The sequence below is a fragment of the Sinocyclocheilus grahami genome, unplaced genomic scaffold (genome assembly GCF_001515645.1).
Source record: "Sinocyclocheilus grahami isolate Dianchi unplaced genomic scaffold, SAMN03320097.WGS_v1.1 scaffold2.1, whole genome shotgun sequence".
NCBI lineage: Eukaryota > Metazoa > Chordata > Actinopteri > Cypriniformes > Cyprinidae > Sinocyclocheilus > Sinocyclocheilus grahami.
The window spans coordinates 1,285,025-1,308,785 of record NW_015505181.1 but is presented as its reverse complement, the minus strand read 5'-3'; the positions used below and the strand labels follow the sequence as shown (position 1 = coordinate 1,308,785).

Here is a 23,761-nt window from a genome sequence, read left to right as displayed (position 1 = left end):
TATATATATATATATATCGAAGTGGTGATGGGCCGCCTGGACCAAAAAATGCCAGGGCCGATTTTTTGTCCCAGTCCAGCTCTGATTATATGTCTAAACCAATATCTCTAGCTTGATAAGCTAATAATTGTCATGTTACTTTTACTTGTTGCGAATGTACTATAGCAACACTTCAAACACAAAAAAACAATTCAGTTGGATGACAACATAAATAGTCTAATATTGTAGTTAGCTATTTTTTGTTAATACATTTTAACATGTTAACTTTCAAAAAGGTAGCTTGATTAGCATAGCAAGCTAAGCATGTGCTGTGTCTGAAATCGCTCACTCGTTCACTCATTCGCTAATTCCTATATAACGTATGGCAGTTGAGTGCACTTTGTTAGCAAGGAATGACAAAATTAAGTGAGAGAATCTGGGGTGGGAAAATGGTGCTTTAGCCAGTGTACATGGGATATACGCTCAAAGAGTGCATTACTATATAGGATATAGAGAACAGTTTCAGATACAGCAATAGCTTCTCCAATACTGCATCTAAGCTACATTTGACATATCTGTAGAAATGTAACATGGATTTATAGTTTGATTTAATGTAATCGTCTTAACCACTAATTAAAAAACTTGCTCTAACCATTTAGACTACAGCATTTTTAATAAAACCGCTCGTGTGTCACAGAAGTTTAATTATTAACAGTTGCATGATATTAAATGGTTTGCCTTTTGTCAAAGCTGATTCATTTTGAAGAGATCAAGGCCACAGATCTTCAGTAACTGATTAGCTTATTCATGCTATAAGTGTAAGTTTTGCTTGGCCCTCCCTTTCCACTTATGCAATGGCTCTAGCATTAACTTCTCTCTCCATCTAACATGTGAATGATGTGGTCAACTCCATCTTCATGAACCCTTTTCTTCCCCCTCCTCTATCAAATTGGCGACTGGGTTGTTAAGGAACGAGAACAGGTATTTGGTTTCAGCACATCATCTCAGCCTGAGCATGTCATTGGTTAGCCTACAAGTGGATGACAAAATGGGGACTAAAGCTGCTATTTAATCAGTGTTTGAGCTCTTCAAAGGTGTTAAACTCCTGGGTCCTTTTATTTTGAATGCATTCCAGCAATTGTATGAAAGTAAACATACCATGTCCTAACCAAACACAGCGCGATAAAGCAGCTAGTGCTAAAAGCCAGCTACTAGCAGCTAGTTGTGGATAGTGACAGGATGTTTTCAGGGTTTTTAAACATAAATAGGGTGACCATACGTCCTCTTTTTCCCGGACATGTCCTGGCCGGAATTTCTAAAATGCCTAAAAATGTTCGGGTTTTGGCTTTGTTTTCCTGTTGATGTGCTCTCTACTGTTCACATACATTAAATCTATGCATATTTGCATTGCTTTGATCATTTTATGTAGATCCCATCATCTCCCACAATTGGTTGATTATGTACAATGCTGGCATGTTATTTGTCAGGCTACTTTTCATCATTGCCATTACCTTCATCAAGTATGATAACAATAGGAAAACACTGCCAAAGCCCAGATATTTTACATAATTTAGGAAAAAGAGGACATATTGTCACCCTAAACATAATATGTTTGGATTGGCTGGGATTGTTTGGTATCTGTAGCTTTTTCGCTTTTTAGGAACAGCAAACTGCTTTTCACTAGAAACTTGCCAGTTTAGGACACGGTGCTGTAAACACCAGTGTGCACCACTTAAAACACTTATGGTTCATAAAAAGAAATAAAATTTCAAGTACTAAAGCATTTTATTCCCTCTTAAAATAAATTTGTCTCTTTCTTATAAAAAAAATTAATCACGATTCACTAGTTTTCATTGTAAGGTTAATAATATTTTAAAAGCTGGTACTGTAATGTCAAGGTTAATTTGTCAGAAAGGAACCAAGGTTCTTCCTCCCATGTTTAACACCCTTGACATTTTGTTTAATGGAAAGCGCAGTACACAACATTCAATGACAGCATGAAATGTGAAAATGACTTTGCTTTGTTCAGAGGAAACTCAATTGAAACGTAAATTTGCATGCAAGGAGTTTGCTAGCAAAATGTATGGTTTTTCAGTTCATTGAGTCTACAATACCCTTTGGCTTTCAGAATTTCTAATGCATTTCCTACAATCTGAGAGGAGAGTCTGCTGGAGATCAGAGCCCTTGGGTTTTGTCACTAATCTGTATTCAATAGGATGCCACATCTAGAAAATAAACAAAAAGCTAACAACAGATTATTTGCCTTAGGGCTGTTTATAATTATGATGTTCACTGAATCATTTTCGTTTTCCTCTTTATTTTTTTTAAGTGATGACACAAATGTTTTGTTTTATTCATTTTTTCTCACTTTTTCTCCCTCAATCATTTTTTATTCTTGGGTGTTTTCCATTCCTGTTGGTCCAATGAAGGTCTCTTGAAAGGGAAAGGTATGAAAAGAGCAGCACTAATTTCATCTGCCTTTGGACTACTTAATCATGAACTAATGCATTTCTTGCCTTGCATTTTTGATTTTAATCGATTCATACATGTCCTTCTCCTTTACTATTGATGAATGATTGAAAGCATACAAAACAAAACATGTATTACTAACTTATATTCTTCCATGAAACATTCATTCTAACATGAATTCATGAATCAACATTTGATTTTGTTACAATTTACCATGTATAATAGTGAATTAATTAACTTTATTTATAGGGTTGTCAAAATAGAATTTTTTTAGAATTTTTTTATAGTTCATAGTCCTTTATAGTTCATCAAAAAAAAAAATATTTGCTGAAAATGTACTCACCCCCAGGCCATCCGAGATGTAGATGTTTTTTCTTCATCAGAAGAGATTTGGAGAAATGTAGCATTACATCACTTGCTCGTTAATGGATCCTCTGCAGTGAATGGGTGCCATCAGAATGAGAGTTCAAACAACTGATAGTAACATCACAATAATTCACACTGAGTCGGTCCTCCGACGTGACGTCGAGAGTGACCGACTGAGAGGGAACCATCAATTAACGTTTTTCTAGTAGAGTGAAAAGTTCCATGTTTGTAAGAAACAAATCCATCATTAAGGTGACTAAACCTTCGCTTTGGGCCAACATACATAATCCATAACCAAAGTTCATAATTCATAACAACACTCCCTCAAGTGAAAAAGTCTATCACCTGCTGTGCTTTCATATCCTAATCCACCAACATATTTGTTTAGAACAGTTTTGGATTGGGGGTTTCCTTATAAATGGGGCTTAATTTGTGCATATTTTTCTCCTTATTCAGACGAGATAAAACGCCTTGATGGATTTGTTACTTACAAACACGCAGCTTTTCACTTCACAAGGCAATAATTGATGGACTTAAATTGTGTGGATTACTTGTGGATTATTGTGATGTTATTATCAGTTGTTTGGACTCTCATTCTGACGGCACCCATTCACTACAGAGGATCCATTGGTGAGCAAGTGATGTAATGCTACATTTCACCAAATCTGTTCTGAAGAAACCAACTCTTCTACATCTTGGCCTGTGGGTGAGTACATTTTCTGCAAATTTGTATTTTTTGGTGAGCTACTCCTTTAATGTGTTAAGTTTTAAAATGGAGCAAGACAGAAAGAGTATTTACTGCCAAAATATACAGGGCTACTGTATATTTACATACAGTTCTCTATAAATTTGACTAAAACTAATATGTAATTTCATTTTACATTTTTATTTGACTGACAGCCCTATTTATTTATTTATTTATTCATTCATCCATTTTTTTTTCAAAATATAAAAAAATAAAAATAGGCGTATACAACAAGCCCTGATTCATGCCAAATTTTGTATCATGCCATTACAGTTTTCACATATTCTGTCAAAAATGATGTACAATGAGAAATACATGTTGCTCGTTGAAAATTTCCACTCACATCATTCAAGCAGGTGATACTGTGAGTGTGAGGACTGATCGATTAAATCAAAAACTCATTCTCATTATTCCCTGAACTCTTGCTGGTGCAGAGTGTGTGTTTGGTGGGGGAAAAAGCATTTCCTGAATGTGCCTTATTGAATCTAAAGATTAATAACTAAACTACCATGATTTTCCAGTTGTCATGGTGCATGCACAGAACCGTGTCACCTGGTAATATCATTCCATTTATATTTAATGTACACATTTAACACAGAATTGATTCCTGTTTATAGAGAGGATACATGCAGTTGGTAAAAGCATTTTTATGACCCATAGAAATGGATAATATAATGGAGCCTGGTTGTAAACCTTGTTTTGTGAGAGGACAAAGTAGTTTACTTACATTTCGATTTAACAGCCCATCCGTAATACAATTTACAACAAGGTCCATGGATATTACATGAAATTAAAGATGGACCTCTGTGTTAAGTCAACGTTTTTTAGGATCTGATAGATGTTGTTTTCTTGGTGCTTCTCAGTTGATGTAGGTCCCAGTTCCTCATGCATGACACTCTTACCGCCCAGCAGAGGTCCGTTTTAATACGAGTCGCATGTGTTTGGGCATGGACAGGGCAGGACAGGGGATGAAAGATCCACCTGTGATAATATAGTGCAATGAATAATTTATAGCCATGATATCATTTATAGAATACAAAGAGTGGAGAGAAAAGAGTTTGTCTTTGTCTTTAGTAATACATTTGTGGTTCTTTCACCTTGGGAGTTTTTTTTGTTTTTTCGCCTTAAAGTTTCTCAAAAGTGAGATTTTAAATGTTTTTCTCAGCATGCTCACGTTGGAATAGTTTTTACATGGAATAAAAAGCTAAACTGTCCATTTTTTTGAAAATGTCATTACATTTAGATGCCACATATTGTATCTGGGAAATAGGATTTTGACATTTTAGTATTCTTTGCCCGGTTTATCTTTATTCAGATGGCATTGAATACCTTGAGGGAATTTCAAAACTCCTGACTTTATTGGTTCACAGCCCCCCTTATCCTAGCTTATTTTCCATGGATTAAGATTTACACTACCCGGAGAAATTTATTTGTTAACTTTACCATTAATCTCTGTAAGGAGTTTTATTGTGATCAGTTCCGTAAGCATTTTTTAAGCCAATCATCTAAGCAGTAAATGTCACGTGACTGATAACTTTGGAGTCATAAAAAAGTGTCACCTTGACAAGGCTGAATAGATTAACGTTATATAAATAAGGTAAATGTATGTCTATGATAATAAAATATATTGACAGAAAGAGATGGAGAGAGACACTATACTGTTCAAAAGTTTGGGGTCAGGAATTTTTTTTTTATTAATACTTATACTTATTATTCATACTTATAAGTCTTAAGTATTTATAATATTACAAAAGATTCCTGTCAAAAAAAAAAACTTTTAAACTTTCTATGCATCAAAGTATTCTTAAAACATTTTCCACAAAAAAAAAAAAAACTTCAAACTTGATAATAATAAATTATGATCTTCTCAGAGGCAAATCAGCATATTAGAATGATTTCTGAAGGATCATGTGACACTGAAGACTGGAGTAATGATGCTGAAAACAGCTTTGATATCACAGGACTGAATTACATTTTAAATATATTGAAATAAAAAATAGTATTATAATATTGATTTTTACTGTAGTTTTAATCAAATAAATGCAGCCTTGGTGAGCATGAGACTTCTTTCAAAAAGAAAAAAATTATGTCATATATAATAATATAAGAAAAACATTTAAATATATAATAAAATACATTTTAAATTGCTTATGTTTATGTAATCATAATACATGGCTACTTTTGAATGGTCTCTATTTTGAATCTATTGTAGTTACAACATCCACCAAAGGATGCTACTGTAACAGGTCCATGCTAACCGGCCGAACCATGTTCTAACTCTTTTTCTCTTTCTCCCAACAGCAGTGATGAAGACAACAAGCCATTGCAGGGTAGCCAGACGTCCCTGGATGGGAACGTAAAAGAGAGCGACGACAGTCTGGTGGACTATGGTGAAGGAGGAGACGGCCAGTTCAACGAGGACGGCTCTTTCATTGGCCAGTACACAGTTAAGAAGGACAAAGAGGAGACGGAAGGAAACGAGAGCTCAGAAGCCACGTCACCCGTTAATGTCATCTACTCTCTGGCATAGTACCCTGACCTGAGCACAGCACCGCCCAGCGGACCGGAGGGTGCCACTACATGCATAAAAATACATATATATATATATACAGAGAGAATTACAAGTATTCACATACAACGCACTGGAGTGCATGATCCTTCTGAACAAGGGATGGGGAAAGGCAGGTGAGCCAAAAACGGTGTTCAGAAACCTTTGTTTAAGGTGTCCCCATGCCCCACACGGACTTTAGTGTGCCTTTAGGGCGACGGGGCGGACTTTCAAGCTTTTCATGTTGCTTATGCTCTTCTTTTTTTATTTTGTAAATCTTTAATCTGCCCCTTCCTCCTCCTCTTAACTGTAGCTAGCATCAAAGAAACAGAGATACAAACACCAGACCTGTGACATATCAACTGTGGATCGACTCAACTGCAGAATGTCGGCAAATACGTTTATCATATTGATATTTCCGCAGTGAATGATCCTTTTTTTCCCCACCTCAGATAAGATGCGTCCAAAAACATGAATTCTGTATACAGTGCTGGCACGGTTTGATGTGCTTTATAAAACTATGCACTATGTATTATCATTATCATGCTTTTGGGTTAAAATTGGACGTTAGAATCTCGTGTTTACTTTTTTATGTTGACTTTCGCAAAGAAAAAAAAAACATTCAGTCCTGGCTGTATTCCTGTATACAGGGACTGATATCATGCTTTCATTTGCCATTGCGCTGTTAATATATTTTCACTGGCTGCAACTATTCAATGCCACCTATATTTATCGGCCGAGGTTAGATGGCATCACATGTAAATGAAGATAAAAAGACAATATTTTGAAGCATGGTAGTATTTTAGCGCAAAGGACAATGGAGAGGTTGTAATACGAAGAGTTAAATACACAATGATATATTCTTTTTTTTTATTATAAGACTTGCTTTATATAGTCCTCAAAAGAGAATGATGATGATGATGATGAAATGATCGCATTTGTTTTTCATTCTTTCGTTTTTTTAAATCAGCTTCGTGGAAATTTCAGCATCAGAATAAGTTTCTTCAAGGAGTCTAAAAAAGTTTGGGGTGCATCAATACATAACTGGGTTGTCATATGAGGATTTCTAGACATGAATAACTCAATATAGACATACAAAGTCTGTAATGAGTAGTGTACATATTGTTTGGGGTTGATCCAGTGTTGATTCTCTTTGTCCGGAGTTTGGCTGAGACACTGCCCTGAAGACATGCCACTGTAACTGTAGTGCCACTCTCTACCTGTGCTCTCATAATACGACTATTACTTTATCTTCTGCACTACTATGTACTTATAGTAGGGTTCAAAAGTATGAGGCCACACTGAAAACCTGGGAGTTTTTTTTAATTGCACCTGGAAATTAACAACATTAAGATTTTGAAAAATTGAAAACTAAAAACTGATACATTTAATGTCAACGTGAAATCAAAATTCACAATTCTTCATTTTATGGAATGTTGTAGAGTTTAATATAAATTATTTGTTTGTGCACATCATTATTTAAAAAATATATATTTATGTGCCATTCAGTTCTCAATGGACACAATCTCCTTTCCTTTGTTCGAGAAGCTGTTTCACTCGGATTACCTCACAATAGGGAAAAAAACACGATGGCAACTTCTGTTTAATGCAACTTTAAGATTTAATTAAATAAGCGATTGATTCAATTGAAATAATGAGTCTCTTGTGACTTGTAACATTTCTGCATTCAAAGAGCATCTTGTGTCTTTGGATGCTCTCAAATCCTGCTGGAGGACATGATCGTTTGGTTTTACACAAACTTGAGCTCACGCAGCTTCATTTCTGCTGTCATTAAAGCAAAAGGTTAAAAAAAACATATATTAAGACATTCTGAAACTTACAATGTTTTGCTGACGACAATTTGTAATGAAAAATGTTTATTAAATTACAAAACAATGTCCGTGCATTTTCACTAGTGATCTTAAACTTTTGGACCCTTCTACATGTTTATCTTGATTTGTATTTATAAAAATAATAAGGACTAATATATTAATAATTTATTGATGACTGCACAACAGCTTCTCAGAGTCTGAGCTGTGACGTTAGCACATTGTGAAAGCTTCTTTGTGAAATGTAGATGAAAACATACTTCAGAGATCAAGGACCATGTTTGTGGCAATGTAAAATATGAAATGTGATGTCACCATTAAAAGGAGTATGTCTTATTTGTTAATTGTGCTGCTCTTTTTAGTATTATTGTCATATCACTGCTATTGTGTTAATATATTAGAATTAATTTAATGTAATTTCTACATAACATAAAATGGAAATATTGTGCATTTATTTTTTCTCAAATAAGGCCTCGATCATGATGTAAATATCTTATTTTTTCTTTATGAGCAGGTTTATTGTGTTACAGTAAGTAAATAATTCATAATAAAAATGCTTTTTGGTGCATCCCAAAATGGAAGACTCCAGGCATGGGTTTGGATTCGGGTTCAGCCGGTGATCTTGGGTATTTGAATGAGACTTGTTTTTGTGTCTTGTCATTTTAATTGTGGCATAGTTTGTCACTCACGTCTCGATTTCACCCGGCTGACACCATTACCGGTGATGTAAATAGCAAATGCTGTAGAGCTGTACCATTGTAGCATTCTGCACCCAGGATGATACCTTTTTTGTAAACATTTGAACTGTGTTATGCCAGAGAAAATGGTTTGTCATTTCCTGTTCATGTATTACTTCACCACAGGCTCCCATAATGCCTTTCACCTGTGACAGCCCAGCTGATCTATCATGCTCTTTGAAAGGGCTGAATATCAGGTCGTAAGTTTCTGATAGGGATGCGATGTCGTACACGATGCCTTCGCAGTAAAGAAATACATGTTAATGAAATTCCATGGATCCATCGGATCTGCTTTCTCTCCAGTACCTCAAAGCAATACTTTCCTCGTTTGCCTTTCTCTGTTCTGTTTTCTGCACAGTAAGCCTAGTCTACCAGTTTTTGTAGCGACTTACATGCACAGACAACTCTTTAGATCCCATGTTGCATTGCTGTAGCTTTGTGAGTCACAGTTTAACATCAAGGCAATTCAGAGTCGGCTTGAACTTGTTTTGTCCAACCTTGCTGCCACTTTTATTGTCTTCACAGATTGTTCCCCTGTCCATGAGTTGTACTGGGCTCGTGATGTTCATAAAATATATACAACTATACATTTGTTGGTAAATTGCTAATTCTGTCTTTCTGCCGATGTCGGATCATTCTGTGTTCCGTGATGCATAATCTAGTTACCATAAAACACAATAATTGCCACAGCTGTTCTCATGACACGTTTGATTTTTCCCAAAACCATACATGTTGATTATTATTATTATCATCCTTATTGTATTTTTAGCCACTTGTGCATCGGAGCAGGTTTTTTAAATTGCTTATCATGCAGGTTCACAGTGTTTTTCTGCAAATCATAGAAATGATCAATCATTATTGTTCAACATGTATGCGTGTATGACAAGATGCTGCAACTTAATCTGCTCGAGACGCCTTTCTTTATAGTAAAGCTGTCATTTTCTCAACCTCCTGATCTGTCCTTTCTGATTACAAAATAGTTCCACTTTTTAAACACCTGCTGTTTTAGTTTGTGAACTTTACACATTACCATTGATTCATCTTTATATAGGAAGACATTTGAGTATTTTGATGATTTTATCAAAGGAAAGTGAACGTGTTAACTATTCAGAATTGGATTGAGAATGCTTTTGCAGTTCAGTTCTTGAATTTGAATTGACGTAGCAAACAGGCAGATTCAAACTTGAACAGAAGTACATCAAATTAAAATTAAATTCAAAGAAACTAGTAGTTTTTCAGTTTGTTGAAATTAAAATATATAATGTATACACACACAGAGACATTATTTTTATATATATAAAATGGTTCATGTATAATTTATAAAAATTATTTTATATATAAAATGTATGTATTTTATATTGTGTGTGTACCTGTTTTTCTATTCTGGTGGGGACTTAAACCTGAATACACACAGACTCATGGGGACTCGTGTCATGGTGGGGACCTAAATTGAGGTCCCCACGGGTAAACAAGATATCAAATCACACAGAAAGTTTTTTTGAAAATCTAAAAATGCACAAAGTTTCCTGTAAGGGGTAGGTTTAGGTGTAGGGTTGGTGTAGTGCAATAGAAAATACAGTTTGTACAGTATAAAAACCATTATGCCTATGGAATGTCCCCACAAGGATAGCAAACCAGACAGTTTTGTGTGTGTGTGTGTATACTTAACCATATTTTGGGGACAAATTTGTACCCAAAAGTGAGCTAACCTGACAAAATCTCCAAAAACCTCCCTTTGGGGACGTCCTCATTTGTAAAACTGATATAAAAATAAAGTAAACAACGTTTTTTTTTTTTATTGTAAAAATGCAGAAAGTTTCCTGTAAGGGGTAGGTTTAGGTGCAGGGCAATAGAATATACAGTTTGTACAGTATAAAAACCATTGCGCCCATGGAATGTCCCCATTTAGATAGCTAAGTAAATGTGTGTGTGTGTGTGTGTGTGTGTGTGTGTGTGTGCGTGCACTGTACTGGATGGATGGACAGACGGCCGGACAGACAGATGTTATTACTTTAGAAGTTATCTGAAGTGAATATCAAATGTCATTCATATTCAAGGTAGGTAACACAGCAAACAAGATACAGATGTAGTTGAAATTATAATATATAAAATAATGCTTTAATTTGATAACATTATAATCAGTCATTTATATTCAAGGTAGGTTAACACTAGATTAAAACCAGTATGTTGCAGATCTCTATTCATCAATCTCTCAGTTGCACAGGCCATTATCATCCACACTACATCTGACTGAGCCACAGCTCTCCCCATTGATTTAGCCCATATCCGGGTGACTATAATGACTTCCACAGCTTAATGTAGCCGATACAACTTCTTTCTTTTACTCAGATGGCAAGAGGCACAAAAAACAATGGTGAAATAAATAACAAGCCAGTGACAATAAATCTGTTGTGGACCTTGGAAAGAGTGCACCATAGACATATTTTATTTAGGAGAGATGAATACATTTTGCCTTGACCCCCCTGAGACTGGTAAATATTAATGCCCTCTGCCTTCTGCCATCTGAGAGGAAAGCCAGGACTGTCACATATATCTCTCAGGGACACCATTAACTAAAATATCCACGGCCAGAACTTCAAGCCACCTTTCAATACTAGATAGGATCCTGTAATTAGGTCTGTAAATAAATGGGGTTAAGTTACTCTTTTAATGTTACTCTCTGAATGCTCTGACAAAGTGCAGTCGAATTATTCATATGAAAGTGTGGCGCAACATTAACCTGAGACTGGTTTTAATTAAATCGGTTGTTTGCAAAATGAGTTTTGTTAAATTTTATGCCATTTTAAGAAAATAGTCAACCCCAAAATTTAAAAATTAGCTGAAAATTCACCCTCAGGCCATCCAAGATGTTCTTCATCAGAAAAGATTTAGAGAAATGTAGCATTATGTCACTTGCTCACCAATGGATTCTCTGCAGTAAATGGGTGCCGTCAGAATGAGAGTCCAAACAACTGAAGAGACAAGGTCATCTACATCTTAGATAGTCTAAGAGCAAGAAAATGTTCAGCAAATTTTCATTTTTGGGTTAACTATTCCTTTAAAACCTCCTGGGTTCGACTGTGGCGCCGGCGCCACCACGTGCACGTTTTACTGATAAGAACAAAAAGAACTTAAAATGCTCCTTCATTTTTGTTTGTACACATAAGAGTAATACACCATTCCTAACCCTAACCCTAATAACTACTTTTATTTGTGTACACTCACAATATCAACAAAACATTGTGCTTTTGCAAAATAAAGAAAATATACAGGGTGTGCTTTTAGCCGTCTCATTCGCGCATTATCTGTTTGAAACATTTATTTTTTCCTCACATTCTTTCTTGTAGCAATTCCCTCTCAGTCACACACCTGACAGCTCATTATGCAGCTCATTATGCAGGCCTTTGTCTTCTCAGGTGTGAATCACATCATTATTCATGATCATTCACGCCTACTCGCATATACCTTTTCTACACAAAAAGTGTCTTAGAAAATTTAAATCAATATATTGTTTTCTGTGAAGATGATTTTCACATAATTTTGAAGCAAAAACTCTAGACTTCAAGATCAGTTCTCAAAAGTCTTGTGATTAAATGTTCTGTATGTGTTTTATGGCCTTATTTCAGTGACTTTAAAATTTTAGTTTTTCACTAAGCACGCATAAACGTTGTTTTCTCAAAAACACAATGACGTACATACATGCTGCTCACATATTATTGTAGACCAGTTTGTGCTGATTACGGTGTTATTTCACTTTAGACAACATTTTAAGCACATATAAATCATATCTGAGCTTCCCTTTAGAATCAGTGTAGCCCATTTCATAGTTTCAGGAAACCAAAAGGATGCGCATAATCTTCATTCTTAGAACCCTAAGAGAGATATCAAAAGATTATGAAGGTCTTTGAGATAATTAGGATAAATGCAGGCGGATGCGCCTGTGATAGAAACTCATGCCAGTCGTCACATTTTAACCTGTGCTGATCTTCCAGCCTGGTTTAATCATTCAGAGTGCTCACACACTTCTCCCTGCATTTCAACTCACTTCTCAATTTAGTTTTCCCTCCATCAAGGGGCTATACTTCAGACACCATGTCCAAAATCCTGATTGATTCATTCAGTTTTGTCATGGCATATATAGTGCAATATTTTAGAATGTTTAATAATAGAATTGAATTGGAATTGATACCATTCTTAAGTTGATTCACACCACAGACAAGTGCAAGAAGCTTTTCATTAAAACAATAAACTGATAAAAGAATAAAATATTTAAATCATGAAATGAAAATAATGACAAAATATTTGTATAAGCAACAAGATGACCCTAAATACCCATGACCAAATATAACAATGACAGGTCCAAATGTATCAACAACAACAACAAAAAAAATCTAAATAGGCATGCTAAAATACATACAAATTCTGAATACAAACACATAACCCCCATTACAAATTTCTGCAATTAAAAACATTAACAAATAGAATGAATATATAAATATTTTGTTTATTTATACATTAATTTGTTTATTTTTAGTGTATTTATTTAAAATCAAACTAATTAACAAATACAGTGCTAACTAATACAACACTAACAACAAACTAATATTTGTGTATATACACACGCACACACACATTGTGAATAAATAACATGGGTGTCAAAACATATGCACATCTTAAAACCTGTTTACATGTGTGGTGTGAAACAGACCTGACACTGAACACTTAGCTTCGAACTCATCCATGTTCATGATGCTTTAGTGAATCCATTGGTGTTTATTGATTATTATTATCTTAGAGAACCATATTTCACATGAGATCAGGCTAACTGTCCACTCTGTGAACTGCAAACATTAGCTCTTTGCTTCTTTGTAAGGGAAATAAAATCACCAATAACTCTGTTCAGCAAAGTCGACCACTTTATAGATGACAGTTGTTAAATCTACTTGTAATTATGTTATTAATCATATTCTAGTAGGTTTGCCATCACAGGAATATGTTATATTTTCAATTATATTGTATTATATTATATTAAAGTATATTTTATAATATAACGTATGAAATACAAATATAAGCAGTTTGTCACGGTTTCTGTTGTGTTTGCCTTGTCATCCTGTAGCCCTAGATGTGCGGCTGATGACACACGCTTTACACTCCAAACAACTTCAAACAACGTATCATTAAGTGCCAGTCATCAATCAAAGCCCCTCCTACTCTGATGACATCACTGCAGTTCAGCTTAATTGTCCAAGTGTCTGACTTCTTAAATGCATATGGAAAAGTAATGGCGTGAAGGGTGAATGATCACAGAAGTGAGGTAAGAGTCACTCTGTGAAACTAAAAGCTTTTTTCAGTATCACAGAAATGTTGTTTGAGTGACAAATAATGAATTGAGCATCAATCTTCCCTCTCATGGACTTTTTCAAACAAATCAGTTTATACCGTCACCAATCGCATACCAGAGAACAGCATTCCCGATTATAATTGAAATATATCTCCACTGTGCTGAGACAAGAGAGCCTCCACAAAAGTTAAGATTGGACAGAGAATCAGTAGGGCCTAGACAAAGACTGATCCATGAGAGAGGGAGGTGCACAGACCAATTTTCCACTCATGGTTCGAGGACCGCTGCAGGAAGTGCAGCAGTTTATCCTAGTTGTGAGTATAGTGGTCACTGATAAGGGACAGCGGCAGAGTATGGAGCTACTCCCTTTAAATATCAAGGCACGCCACCTCTTCCAACCGTTCTGTGCTCCCTGATTGATCTTAGAATTGAACATACTACATCATTGTGTTGGGGGTTTCAAACCTCAGTGAGGTTTGCTTGTGGACAGCTCAGAATCTGAACCCTTCAGAGCAAAGTCTGCCGCCAAAATAAAGTTCAGGACTTCTACAATAATCTTAATCAAACAGAGTGGTCCTGACTGAAAAACTGTTATTGGTGGTAGTGTCTAGATTTTCAAAATACATGACCAGTATTGATCCTCGCTGATGGACATACAGTTGTCTGTCAGGTGACATCTGTTCCAGACTCAATCTCTCTGAGTGCACCATATGCAATCAGGCATTTTCTGTCCACTAAATGAAATGCCTGCTTTTGTGTGTGTATGACATACATCAAACACAATGTCACTTTAGATATATCCAATACATATATGGGTCAATGACGTCAGTCATCTTTTTTTTGTCCAAAAACTAAAACTACATTAAAAATGTCATTTACACAATGACTTGGACAAACATCTTCTATTAATTTGTTTTTGTTATTAAATAACAGTAATAGTATTTAAATATTATATTATAGCCTACTATATAAATCTTTTTTTTTTTTTTTAAATGTAAAAAATTGTTGTTAAAGAATTTGTTTTGTAAATCATGCCTAAAACTGCAAATTGTATAATCTTGTTTATTTATTTATTTAATGTGTATATACCCCTCTATTAAACGGCAAGATAGTTCAGGTCAAATGGAGTAGCTCCAATGCATATTTATTATATTCATTGCATGATTCAAACAAACAAACAGATATTCACATCTTGAAAGACATGACTGAAAATGTTTATGTACATTTAAGTGTATTAAATGTGTAAAGGAAACACTTTCAACTTGATGGTATTTTTTTAATATGTTAAAAAAATACAACATGAACACAAAGACTGGATTTCTAATCATTTTCTACTTTCTACTTCTTACCAGTAAACCATTGAATCATAGTTTTTCCACCTTCATGTATACAAACAAAGAAGAATAAATAAAGAAATTAAGAAACTGCCAGAGATTCCAGTGATACTGTGTTGTGATAAATGTGCTTTTCTACCTTTCAACATTAATCAGAGACATGCAACATTTATCACCCACTGATCATTAATCAAGGAGGAAAAACAAAAAGCAGCCGTGAGTAATCTTATTACCGTTCATTTGTCAAACGGCCCTGGTCTGAACATCAGGCGGCACTCTGTGCTTAAAAGCTACAGCTTCCATCACTCATCAAGCTCTCAATAATTAATGTCACTTAAGGCATCTGACCAGAGCGGTAGACCAATATAACGCCAATGCTATGTGCGGTTGAAGGGTGCAACGGAAATATGTTTTCCATCCTTCTGTCCGTCCGTCTGTCCAAAGGAGGACCGTGGGGTTTCTTCACCCTGAGGCCAAATGAAAGCAGATCAGACTGAACAGCCCCAGCTGGCACAAAGGGTGGATGCCACTGGAAGTCAATTAGCTCACATGTCACAGACACACACCCGCCTCCCCCTTTCTTCACTCTTCCCATTCTTGACACTGTGGTGCCATCGCCACTGAGCATGAAGAAATGAAGAGTAGCTAATCACCCCACTGAAGGGAAGGGGGTCTAAAATAAATACATATGCTATTAATAATTCATTTAAGGTCCTCAAAGTCAGAGATATTAATTTTTCAGATATGCATTTCATTACTTCTGCTGTCATCTGGTGTTTTCTAAGTCAGCAGATAATTGGGTTTTCTCATGTGAGCCGGGACCATTTATTTTACCTGTTTCACTTTTAAACTGCACATTAAATTGTTTTAATTAGTAAATTATTTTTATAGACTGTAACAAAATGTAGGCGATACAAATTGGGTAATAGATCACTTGAACATTTTTAGAAGCGCAATGATGTATGTTGGATCTGAAACATTAAAATGACACTTTATCAGGAAATATCTGAAGATAGTAAGACATGAAGGCAAGTTCATCTTTGACTTTATTTGTGCCATAGTAAATCTAGTAATATAATATTATTACAGGACTATATTTATTTGACAAAAATTACAGAAATATTTTGAAATAATATCCCTAGTGAAAAATAAACATACTAAAATATATTTGAAATACATTTATTTCAGGCTAAGTATACTACAAATACATTTACATATTTTTGTACTTAATAAAAATACCCCACAATTGAATTTATAGTATACTAAACTGGTATATTGAAAGTCTGCTAAACTGGAACAACTAATTTTGTGGTTAAGACACTTTCATTTAAAGTAGTGCTGAAATCCAACTAAATACATACTGAAGTATATTTGATTGTGCGACAGTGGAACTATTGCAAGTATACTTCAGGGTGCACTTTAAATATCTTGTATTTAAAGACCAATATTATTGAAAGATCATACAATCCTCATCAATAGTGACATTAATACACATTTTAGGCTTAATATTAATGCACTGTACACAAGTTGTACTCCAAATAAAGTTTAATTATAATTTTTATATCAGTACGTCACAAGGGATACATCAGTAAATATGTTAATACAGCTGAACTATACTTAGTATAAAATGAATGTATTTTAATGAATATTACCTTTTATTATGGATAAGAATTAAAAAATAACTGCTTTTTATTTTAATATATTTTAAAATATAATTTATTTCTGTGATGTCAAAGCTGAATTTTCAGCAGCCATTGCTTCAGTCTTCAGGGTCACATGATCCTTTCATTCTAATATGTTGATTTGGTGCTCAAGAATAATTTCATACAATTATCAATGTTGATAATTTTGCGGAAACTGTGATACATATTTTTTTCAGGATTCTTTGATTAATAGAAAGTTCAAAAGAACAGCATTTATTTGAAATGGAAATCTTTTGTAACATTATTAATGTCTTTACTGACATTTTGATCAATTTAATGTATCCTCGCTGAATAAAAGTACTAATCTCTTTCAAAAAATCGAACCTTTCATTTTTGAATGGTAATGCACCAAAGTACAGTAATAAAGTATGAGGAAAAATTGCAGGTTAACTCATTCTCCAGCTTTACACTTTCTAGAGTGAAATTGTGAAGTAATGTGTGTGGAAAGCAAGTGCATTCTGCAGTTCTGTCAATCTCGCTAATCGTCACGCAGAGGGATTCTTTTATCTTGGCATCTGAGCCACGTCTCAACTCCGAATACACAGTTCATAGAGCTTGCACATCACTTTCATTTGGAAAGCTTCTCGCATGGCACCATGCTGAAAGGACCTTCATCTCATTCTACAATTAAAAGTCTTCTCTTTAGTGGTTGAGATCAGGAAAAGGGCATCTGGCCCGGTTAAGGTCGATGTTCATTTGAGAAATGGTCGATGCACCGAGGTTTTGGCCAAGCCCCACATCAGATGGACACAAAGCAGCTGTCTTATGACAAAGCGGTGTCACCTCCAGACTTCTGAGGACCTCCAAAAATGTCAGCCTCCCCAGGAAGATCACCCATCAGACAAGAGATGATAGCCATCTCTCCTTCCCCCTCCTTTGATGGATCAATGGTCCTGCTCTCTCATATTCTCTCTATCTAGATAATGGGGTTTAATGGGTCGTGTCCCACGGGATTCATCCACTGTGATAAGAGCCGATGGGTGTGGTTTGTTTAGGGTCTGGGTGGCTCATCTGTACCCGGTCTACTGCTCTTGTGGCCATCACTGAACTCCTTTTCATGTCAGACTTCTATTACATTTTCAATACGCACACCAAGACTGAAGAATTAATCAGACTTAAATTACATATGCAACCATCTGTACATGCTGCTTCAAATGACAAAGATTAATTCTGTTTGGATGGCTAATTTTGTAATCTATAGAGCTCAGTATGAACACATTTCTCTACAAAAGATTTTGATTATAACCCATTGTGTTTTCTGGAGCCAGTGGTAAAATGAAGAAAGTCAAGTGTGCCGTGGAGTTTAGTAGAGTCTTATATATCCATGAATATATAATTGTACAACATTGTGTGTACAGTATATATTTGATCTAATCACATTAATTTGAGATAACACAATACTAATTATATTATAACATTTTATATTTAAGTAATTAATTATATAAATGATATAAACATTACTTTTCACAGAATTGAAGTAAATCAAACCATTTTATAATTTCTATTACGATTCAAAGTAAAAACAAATATTAGGCTTGCACTGTAAGTGACATGAACAAAACAAAACGATATTATTATCATTATTATTATTATTATTAAAATCACAGCCATGTCAAGTGAATGAGCTTGTTAAATTATTTTAGATATAACTTTGGTTGCTTACTTAAAACTATTTATTTGATTTAAATTCAATTAGTATGATGTTTTGATGAACTTGTTAAAAACGTGTTTTTTTATATGAATGAATATTTACCTTAAATGCCCTAAATACAAAATCCTGTAACTTGTCTGCATCAAAGACACTCTGCACAACAGCAATGAGCACTTGTCAATATAAATGCATTACAGTACCACATGTGTGCCTGTTCGTAGAGCCCAAACCCCAAACTCTTTTATTTTTGTCTCCTCTTATTTTTCATCTACTGTATTTCAGATTATTGCTGTACGTCCCAGCTGTTTTAACGAGGTGTGTGCTGAGTCCGCATCACATCACGTGCTCCACACTGGCAGCGCCCGGCGAGCCGTCACAATATGCCCCTCAAGCATTACGACTGCTGCCGCACATCCTCAATTCCCAGTCCTGGGATTTGCTGCTCTATAGCAGGCAGCCTGGCCTGACACTTTCTAAAGATAAAGATGCTGAAACTACTCTGAGCTTTATGTCTTTTGTTTTCCTTCTGTCCCCGGGTGGCAGGGATAAACAGCTCTTCGCTGGCAAGCTTGCCCACACACCCCTCTGTTTTGTGCTGTGAGAATGATGTTGTGTTCAAGAAATAGAGCACGGTGTACAATTCAAGAGCAAGATGTACAAAAACCAACTGGTGATCACTGGTGGATACATGTCAGACATATTTATGTCATATTCTGAAGCCTAAATATCTCAGCAGCACAGTTCAACTCTATGGGGGTAATTCAGTAAACTGTTGTGTCACTTTCACGTGTGGTATTTCAGCGCAGAAACCTATTTACTGTGCTATACACCTTTCAAGACGGACCTACCATGAGCTCCGAAGTTATTATTAATCGATGATGTATGCTTTTGTTGAAGCCATCAGTCATTGTTTAAACTTAAATTTAATTTAATAGTAATTTAATAGTAAAACTCCACGGTGAACACCTAGTATACAAATTCTGAAGACCCACCCATCACTGGATCGTATTACCACATTGATCTTAATACACTCTCTAACTTACATTTTTACTAAATAATTCTTAGCTAAATTGAATATTATATATATATAAAGCCAATGATTTATAATGATATATAATTTATACAGTACAGCATTTTTTATTTGATGAATACATTTGCAGTGCTTCACTGGATTGTAGTTCATTCCCTCATAGAATACAGTTTTTATAGGGTTTTTTCCCCCTGCTTTTCATTTACACACACACACAGTTTATATTTATATTACATATTAGTTTATATAGTTTCATATTTATATTATATTCAATTTATTAACTTATTATGTGTTGTTAAAATAATTATGAATGTATGAATTATTACAATATATAGTTTCAAATATTATTTCACATATTCAAATAATATAAACATAATAAAATAATATAAATAACAAGTACATATTATTTTTACAGATATATATATATATGTTTTCTTTTTTTATCTAAATACATAAAAAAATCATAAATAGAAAAAAATCTGCCTCTCTCCAATGATACTCTTAAGTACGACTAATGAACCATATTTTTTGGAGTAGTACATGTCTAGCTGCTCTGGGAATGTGTTTACAGACTGTTGCAGGCTGACAGGCAGAGCCCAGCAGGACCTCTGATCAACTCAGTCTGTTTCTGCTCAAGTCATGCACACACACACACACCCACACACACACACACATGTACATACAGTATACAGCTGGGGGCCATGAAGCCCATTTAAGAGATATGACAGACAGATTGTGTGCAGGTGCCATCCTTCAGGTAAGAGTGACAGTGCTGCTTTAGGCTGTTGCCACTGATTCTGTGTCCCCAGGGTATAAAGAGTTTTCGAGAAAAGGCCAGCCATGCAGTGTCTGGGCTATATGAGAGTTCACTTCTATCTAAATGCTAATTGTCCCTTTTGCCTGGAGATGAGGAAAGGGAACAGAACAAAAAGGGCTCCATCGATTGGTTGTATGGAGGACGGAACACTTTGTTATCAAGTTATTATTATGCAAAGAAAAATATGTGTATGTTCTGCAATACATGCTTAGTATTGGCAATGGGATGTGACCTTTTTCTTGTTTCAGTATCTATTGTATTCATTAATTTGAACTGACAAGTGAAAAGACAAATCTTGAAATTTCTATTCTGTGTGTTGAATTATGGTTTTTCATGGCTATAGTTCTGAGCCATTCAAACATTCAGGCTCCCAGACAATGTTATACAGAACATTTTGAACTCTGTAACTTGTACAAAATGAACATGCCTTTGTAATTTAAGAAGGTTTTTCTAGGATATGCCAGACTTTCAGAATTATGCTTTAGTCAAGCTCAGGCACTTATACGTAATAATAATTAATGTGATTGTTTGCATATTGACAAGAATGTGAACAGGAATTATAGAAAGCTAAACGTTAAGAAACACCTGAAATGTTTAATTTTTAAATTTTATTTGAGATATATTTGAATTTTTGTATAGATTTTAAACAGTCAGTTAGCATATAAGGAGTTAACACTTGGGTAGTGTACTATTAGAAATTACTCTCTAATCTCCCATATTAGCAATACACAATCAGAACTGAGCATTTAATCAGTCTAGTAGATTGGGTCACCTCTGCATGGGCATGAGGGTTGTTATTCAGTGGCAGCTGAAGGCAAGCAGTGGGGCCTTGGGCAGAATGCTCAAGTTACCCAGAGCTTTTAGACATCATTAGAAATCACAACTATTGATCCTTCTGAAAGCAACAGATGGAGCTCAGCTCACCTACAGAGGGTTTGGAGCCAGCCGATACAGTAAGCCAGGAATGACCAGACAGAAACACTGTCAGCATAATATTCAATTCATGTGGCTTGGTAAGTTGGTTTTTGTTATGTTGCAGGTGGATACGACTATTGGCATGCCTGAAGCATCATGGAAAAGCAGACATTTTTGGTGCAATTGCAGTATGTCAACCATGATTAATTTCATCTGTTATGCACAAAAAGTTCAAGTTAAGCCTAAGTAAGTAGAGATGTAAAAGTATAAAGTTTCCATTTAGCAAATCATGTGATTTAATAAAATTATATATACAGTATATATATATATATATATATATATTTATTTATTTTTTATTTTTTTTGTGTGTGTGTGTGTGATTTAATAAAATGCCGTTTTATGCATCAAAGGGTCAAAAGTATACTTTTCTAAAATGTCACAACTTTTTTTTAAACTGTGTATCTTTAATTTAGTTTAATTTAATTTAGTCTCTGTTTTGTGTTTAAAAGCCTAAAACTTTCTGTTCTTTCAGCAACACGTAAACATACACTGAGTGACAGGTTTTCTTCTGACATCAATAGCTATTCATTACATGGCCTGAACAAAGAGAATCAGAATACGTATCACATCAGGCAGGCGGACAAACACAGTCTCAGTCCCTGAATCACATGCACGCCGCCACAGTCTGTGACAGAATTGATGAGATTTGTAGAGGCTTCAGCAGTCAAAATGAAAATTAATACGACAGCAGGGACTGGCGCACACAGTCAATCAGGGTCTAGGCTCTTAGTACTGGCCTGGTGAGGTCCGGTTTAGATGGGCAGTGTCAGTCTCTGGGGACAAGGGCACTGAGAAATGATCACATCCTCTTGTCTGTGTACAAGAGAGCCAGGGGAGAATGAGGAGTCTGGAACTTCCTGGAATCTTGTAGAATAAATTAATTTTAAACCATCATGTTCCAGAATCATTTGCCACGGCCTGACAGCCATTTAATCTCTCCTTTCATGACTTCATGCTGAGACAACGAGATCAATTAACAAATCTCTCTGTCTTCATCTGTGCCAACTGCCAAGCATTTCTCATTGCATTTTGTGTTCGCGTACAAACTTCAATTTCAAGATTAGTTTATTACTGAATTAGGCCCTTGAGCAACTTTTGCCTGAAACTAGTTTTGTAATCATATTATGTCTGTATATTTGTGTTCCAGTGTCCAATTTTTCAAAACCAATTATTAAAAAAAGAAGAAATTGGATGTCATATATCTATGCTGGGTATATTTGCTCTGTTCTACAGAAAATATCCTTAGGCATTTAATAAAATGAGTGATAGTCTAAGTTTGGCTTTTTAGTCTAAAGTTTTGAGTAGATTTATTAGGCCAAAACAAAGTCCTTCAAAAGAAATGTTCTCTCAGTCATTCATTTTTCCAACCAATAATGTATATTTTCCTATAGATCTCCCTTGACTACAAGTATTACCAATAAAAAGGTTAAGAAAAACCCAGAGACAAATTGTATTGCTCTGATGTTGCTCTTTTATTGCTTATGAGCCTTGATTGAGTTGTGTTTCAAGAAAGTATCAGCTTTATTTCAAATGTTTCTCCTTTAATTCCTCGAGAGGAATAAAAATAGACACATATGAGATAGATTTTCACACACAGTAAAAGTTTATAACTATAAAATTAATAGATTGTTTGGTCTTAGTATTGAGATATCATTATTTTTATTGCAAAGACACTGTAAAGATCTCTTATGATGCACTTTATGAGAGACTTTTTTCAAATTGTATTTTTAAAATATTTATATAATATATATTTTAAATATAAATAAAATAAAATTTCTCAAATACTTTTTTGGCAAATTGGTGTCTAAAGGTACGGTCACATTTACTCTTTCTCAGCAAAATTTTGCAGTCGAAATCCAGTTATTTTGAATTGAAATCCACACAATCGAGAGTTTTGTGAGGGCGAAAGATTACCTTGTACAGATTTTGCAACGGGTTCAGGTTGTGCAAATTTGTTGTGTTGACCAAAAGAAAGCTGCTTGATTTATGCTTTTTGTGTACATGACTAAACTTTTGAGAATGGACAATGGATCTCTTTGGCCTGCGAAATTTTGTGCACATTTAGCCAATGTGACGGTACCTTAATTTGCATGAATTCTTATGATCTCACTCTTACGTTTTTGTATGATCTGCTTACAAGGTGGACCATCATGCTTATTTTTTTTTCTAAAAATCACACTTTTTTTGTATGATTCACATTGTACGAATTAATACAAAATTGCCACATCGTAAAACAG

At 35.0% G+C, this 23,761-nt stretch overlaps 1 protein-coding gene and 1 long non-coding RNA gene across 2 annotated transcripts in view; one reads left to right on the top strand and one right to left on the bottom strand.

The window, feature by feature from the left end:
- LOC107552978 (neurofascin-like) overlaps positions 1–8,272 on the top strand; it is a 53,913-nt gene extending 45,641 nt beyond the window's left edge. Inside the window, exons 31-33 of the mRNA XM_016235077.1 lie at positions 949–960; positions 2,409–2,426; positions 5,861–8,272. Coding sequence (XP_016090563.1) covers positions 949–960; positions 2,409–2,426; positions 5,861–6,089 — 259 coding nt within the window. The 3' untranslated portion in view covers positions 6,090–8,272. The remainder of the gene's footprint in view (positions 1–948; positions 961–2,408; positions 2,427–5,860) is intronic.
- Positions 8,273–8,827: 555 nt separating this feature from the next.
- LOC107555254 (uncharacterized) lies at positions 8,828–23,728 on the bottom strand. Its single transcript, XR_001605150.1, has 3 exons — positions 23,662–23,728; positions 23,339–23,349; positions 8,828–8,838 (listed from the first exon to the last, which is right to left on the bottom strand). It is a non-coding gene; the product is annotated as an uncharacterized lncRNA (long non-coding RNA).
- Between the last annotated feature and the right edge of the window lie 33 nt (positions 23,729–23,761).